Genomic DNA, 6000 nt, shown 5'->3' with positions numbered 1-6000 from the left:
TCATCATGCTGCCTTTTTCAGGAGGCCAGGACCTCTCTTCTCTGCTAGAGGCTTATCATATAAAAAAGTGCATAAGACAGTAGAAAGAGTGAAAATTATGTTGGATGTAAATAAATTGCAAGAGTTTAATGACAAAGCAAACCTGAAGTACCAGTTTCTGATTGCTTGTTTTGCAGTTTTCAGTTCTGCAGTTTTGCACCATTTTCCTAGCTCTTGCATTTTTTTATAGGTATAGAAAAGGGCTGGCAACTGTAGAACAGGAGATAGGCCGTAGCAGTTTGCACTGAAGTATCTGGAATCTCACTGACTCGTGTGTCATCAAAGCTATACCAGGCCTGGGTCACTGAGTTCTTGCAGAAAGCAGTGTAGTGGCCACCGTCCAGATCACCAAAGTGGTTCTAGGGGAAGAACGAATGTCAGACTTAATATTCCCAAGCAGATAACTCTATTGGAACAAAAAAAGGTATAGCCAAGAAATATTTTTCACAATTGTCCCTTACACTAAATTAAAAGGAGAAGGTAATGTTGTTAAATGATAGATATGGCCTGACTGCTACAATATTTTTCATCCATTGAACTGCTTATACATTGGGCCTATCGACTAACGAATCTATGAATGAAATAGTTTAGTATTTGGCAGCATCTAATATTTATGACTGAATACTGAGCATCTACTATACATAGACTATTAAACGTTAAAGGAGTTGGGGCACCTGGGTGGCTCAGTCGGTTAAGCATCCAACTTCGGCTCAGGTCATGATCTCACGGTTCGTGAGTTCAAGTCCTGTGTCGGGCTCTGTGCTGACAGCTCAGAGCCTGGAGCCTGCTTCAGATTCGGTGTCTCCCTCTCTCTCTGCCCTTCCCCTGCTCACACTCTGTCTCTCTCTCTCAAAAATAAACATTAATTAAAATTTTTAAAAACATTGAAGATTTTAAAATAAGGTAGTCCTCTTTCCTAAATGAGCCTACAGTTTAATTTTAAAGATAGGAAAAAGGACATTTAACATTGGGACAAGACAGTTAACTGCATATTGCTCCTACACAATTTGAGGGGTTATGCGACAACAACCCCCTCGGTCATGTAGCATCCAGAAAAGAACCTATTCCATTCTCTTTTCCATGTCTTTCCTAACCCCGTAAAGGAATGTTTGAAACCGGCACTGGAGAACCTCACTTTGGTGTGGACTGTGAGGAAGAATGCATTTCATATTTTTGTATGATTGAAAAAATATTTTGTGACCTGAACATTATATGAATCTCAAATTACAGCGAGTAAAGTTTCATGGGAACACAGCCATGCTCATTCGTTTTATATCTTTTAGTAGCTGCCTTCACACAACAATAGTAAAGCTGAATAGTTGCAGTAGAAACTGCTGGCCAACAAAGCCTAAAATATTTACTGTCTGGCCTTTTACACAATAAGTTTGCTGACCCCTGGTATAGAGGGCAGAAGATGGTCAATTATAGTCATTTAGTAGTCAATATAGAATTGATAGTGAGTTCAGCTCTAATACTACACAATGGCTTTAAGGTGTATTTAACCTTCCTGAGCTTTAATTTCCCCATCTATTAAAATGGGGTAATAAAATATGTCTTGTCTTACATAGCAGTTATCAGATGTCTTTGAAATTACGGAAGTAGCACATAGGAGATACTTACTAAATATTCCCTTAGACCTTCATCTTCCCTACCTCTCACTTTACATGTTACAGAAATATCCCAAAGCTGACATTTAAAAGATCTGAGCTCTAGTCCTGGTCCTTGCCCTGTGACCTTATTTGGGGGGCTATTTTGAGAATTGAGGGGTGCTTGGCAAAAGGAAAGAACTATATTCTGTTTCTGGATAGATGTGCTTTCATTCAGGCTGTACAGGACACCCACATATAGAATGTTCTTGAACATTCTAAAAAATGACCATGAACATAATACACAGTGCTATAAGCTTAAGATGATATATATGAACCTCATGGTAACCAGAAGCTCATAACATTGAACAGATGCACAAAAATTAAAGAGAAAACCAAACCTAACACTACAGAAATCATCAAGCACAATAAAAGAAAGCAAGAGAATAAAGGATCAGAGAAAGACCACAAAAACAACCAGAAAACAAAATGGCAATAAGTTTACTTACCAGTAATTAAATGTAAATGGCCTAAATCCTCCAATCAAAATACATAGGGTGGTGGAATTGATTTAAAAAAGCACACACATAAACCGTCTATATGTTGCTGGCCACAAGACACTCAACCTCACACCTAAAGATGCATACAGATTGAAAGTGAAAAAACAGCATGCAAATGGATGTGAAAAAAAAAAAAAAAAACATGCTTCTACCAGAAAAAATAAACTTGTTTTTAATTTTTTTCAATGTTTGTTTTTGAGAGAGAGAGAGCAGGGGAGAGGCAGAGAGAGAACGAGACACAGAATCTGAAGCAGGCTCCAGGCTCTAAGCTGTCAGCACAAAGCCTGAAGCAGGCTTGAACCCATGAACTGTGAGATCATGACCTGAGCCAAAGTTGGACACTTAACCACCCAACTGAGCCACCCAGGTGCCCGAGATAAAATAAATTTTAAAACAAAAACTGTAAGAAGAGACAAAGAAGGGCATTACATAACAGTGAAGGAATCAATCCAACAAGAGGAGCTAAAAATTGTAAATATCTATGCATCCAACACTGGATTACCTAAATATAAGAAGCAAATATTAACAGATGTAAAGAGATAAATTGGTAATATAGTAATACTAGGGAACGTGAAAACCCCAGTTACATCAGGGCCCCTGGGTGACTCAGTCACTTGAGCATCCAACTCTTGATTTTTCAGCTCAGGTCATGATCCCAGGGTCATGGGATCAAGCACCACGTTGGACTTTTGGCTGAGTGTGGAACCTGCTTAAGATTCTCTTTCTCTCTCTCTCTCTCCCTCTACCCGCCCCCCCCCCCCCCCCCGCCACACACTCTCTGATAAAAAATTAAAAATAAAAAATCTTAAAAAAAACAACAGCCACTTACATCAATGGATAGATCATCCAGGAAGAAAAATCAATAAGGAAACTGTCTTTGAGTGAAACATTAGACCAGGTGGACATAAAAGATCTACACAAACATTCCATACAAAAACAAGAGAACAGACATTCTTTTCAAGTACATCTGGAACATTCTCCATAATAGAACATATGTTAGGCTCCAAAGTGGTGGTAAATTTAAGAAGATTGAAACCATATCATGCATCTTTTCTGACCACAGCAGTATGAAAATAGAAATCAATCACAAGAAAAAAAACACAATCATGTGGAGGCTAAAAAACATGATACTAACAACCGAAAGGTCAATGAAGTAATCAAAAAAGTTATAAAAATACATGAAAACAAAGGAAAATGAAAATACAATGATCCAAAACCTTTGGGATGCAGCAAAAAGCAGTTCTAAAAGGGCAATTTATAACAATACAGGCCTACCTCAAGAAACAATCTCAAACAACCTACCATTACACCTAAAGGAACTAGAAAAACAAAACAAATAAAGCCCAAGGTTAGTAGATGGGAGAAAATAATAAAGATAAGAACAGAAATAAAGGTATAGAGACAAAAAAAAAATAGAAAAAAATTAATGAAAAGAGCTGGTTCCTTGAAAAGATAAAATTGACGAACCCTTAGCCAGACTCATCAAGAAAAGAAGAGAAAGACCCAAATAAGTAAAAAAAGAAAGAGAAGTAACAACTAACAGCACAGAAATACAAAGGGTTATAAAGAAAACATTGTGAAAAAGTATGTGCCAACAAATTGGAAAACCCAGAAGAAATGGATAAATTCCTAGAAACATACAATCTTCCAAAATTCAATCAGAAGGAAATAGAAAACCTGAAGAGACCAATGACTAATAACAAAAATGAATTGGTTTTCAAAAAACTACCAAAAAAATAAAAGTCCAGGACCAGATGGCTTCACAGGTGAACTATACCATTTAAAGAAGACTTTATACCTATTCTCTTCAAACTATTCCAAAAAACAGAAGAGTAAGGAAAGCTTCCAAGTTTATTCTATGAAGCCAGCATCACCCTGACACCAAAACCAAAGACACCACAAAAAAAAAAAAAAAAAAAAAAAAAAAAAACTACAGGCAAATATCCCTGATGTACATAGATACAAAAAAATCCTCCACAAAATATTAACAAATTGCATTCATCTAGATGATAAAGGATCATTCACCATGCTCACTTCAACAGCACATCTACTAACATGGGAATGATACAGAGATTATCATGGCCCCTGCACAAGAATCACATTCAAATTTGTGACATGTTGCATATTAAAAAAAAAAAAATCATTCACCACAATCAATTGGAATTTATTCTGGGGCTGCAAGGATGGTTCAATATTCACAAATCAATAAACATGATACACTATATCAATAAAACATAAAAGTCATATGATCATATCATCATCTGCATCTCAATAGATGCAGAAAAAGCATTTGACAAAGTACAACATCAATTCATTTAAAAAAACTCTCAAAAGTGGCACCTGGGTTGGCTCAGTCAGTTAAGTGCCTGACTCTTGATTTCAGCTCAGTTCATACCTTATAGTTTGTGGGATTGAGCCCCATGTCAGGCTCTGTGCTGCAGCCTGCTTGGGATTCTCTCACTTCTCTCTCTGCCCCTGCTCCTGCTCATGCATGCTCTCTCTCCCTGTTTCTCTCAAAATAAGTAAACATTAAAAAAAAACAAAAAAACCTCAACAGTGGGTTTAAAAGGAACATACCTCAACTTAACAAAGGATATATATGACAAATTCATAGCTAACATCGCATTCAGTGGTGAAAAATGATGTGGAGAACAAAGGCAAAAGAAATATAGGAAAAAAATTTAAAAAAAATTTTTTAACAAGTACTTAAGACAGGTAGAGTGACCTTTTCTCAAGGAGCTTAGCTGCCTTCATGTTAATCTTTGCTAGAGGCAAAAGGCAACCTTAGCTTGACATTAGCTGGACCTCCAGGATCCTGTAAAAATCCCCTTGGAAACTTTGTTTATCTCTACCTCCTCAAGATAAATGTTACCAATTATTTTCCAAAAACATGGCCCACTGATATACATCTGAAAAGTCTCATGACTAACAGTTTACTAGACAGTAGTAAATGACCTTTTCGTAGCAACAGCTAGCTCCTCAAGGTCCAAATTCCTTAAAAACTTCTCCTATCCCTAACCCCCTCCCAACTTGAAAGTATGTCACTCCTCATGACCTCAGAGCAGCTACAACAACCCTTTTTGTACCAAAGACATCTCAAGAATTGTTTCTTGACTGTTCACTCCCGAACCCCAACATGACACATCAAAAAACAGAATTTTGCTCTAAAATTATAAGACAAGGATGCCCACTGTCACTTTTATTCAACACAGTATTAAAGTCCTGGTTATAGCAAGCAGACAAAAATAAAAAAGAGGCATCCATATTGGTAAAGAAGTTAAACTGTCACTATTTGCAGATGACATGAATCCTTAAGATCCACCAATAAACTACTAGAATTAATAAATGAATTCAGTAAAATTGAAGGATACAAAATTAATACCCAGAGGTCTGGGAAGATGTTGGAGTAGGAGGACACTAAGTTTGCCTTGTCTCACGGATCCAACTAGATAACACCCATATCAGCATAAATAACCCAGAAAACAATCCAGAGACTGCCAGAACAAACTCCACAACTAGGGGCCACATTGAAGAAGGTAGGAATGGCAAAGATGTGGTCTAGAAGTAAAATAGACCATGGCTGTCTGTGGTAGAGAGAGAGCCGATCACACTGAGAAGGGAAGAAAACAGACTTTCACTCTAGGGATATTTGCCTTTGAATATGAGAGGGGCTGAATTTCCTGAGTTCTTAAAACCAGTAGAGCTTAGCCTAGAATTTAAAAATCATCAGGCTTGGCTCTGGGAGAGACTGGAGGGTGCTAAGAAACAGAGTTCCCTCCCCTAAAGAGACAGCATAACAAACAGGCTGTACACAT

General features: G+C 37.4%; 1 protein-coding gene and 1 non-coding gene across 2 annotated transcripts in view; one reads left to right on the top strand and one right to left on the bottom strand.

Annotated features, from left to right (window-relative positions):
* Positions 1–206: 206 nt before the first annotated feature.
* The window catches only part of USP50 (ubiquitin specific peptidase 50), a 41339-nt gene continuing 35545 nt past the window's right edge, over positions 207–6000 (bottom strand). The window contains exon 7 of the mRNA XM_030318206.1: positions 207–398. Within this exon, the coding sequence (XP_030174066.1) occupies positions 207–398 (192 nt within the window). The remainder of the gene's footprint in view (positions 399–6000) is intronic.
* On the top strand, positions 4212–4315 carry LOC115517364. Its single transcript, XR_003969824.1, has one exon. It is a non-coding gene; the product is annotated as a U6 spliceosomal RNA (small nuclear RNA).

This window comes from Lynx canadensis, chromosome B3 (assembly GCF_007474595.2).
Source record: "Lynx canadensis isolate LIC74 chromosome B3, mLynCan4.pri.v2, whole genome shotgun sequence".
NCBI classification, from domain to species: Eukaryota; Metazoa; Chordata; class Mammalia; order Carnivora; family Felidae; genus Lynx; species Lynx canadensis.
This window is presented reverse-complemented; position numbering and strand designations above follow the sequence as displayed.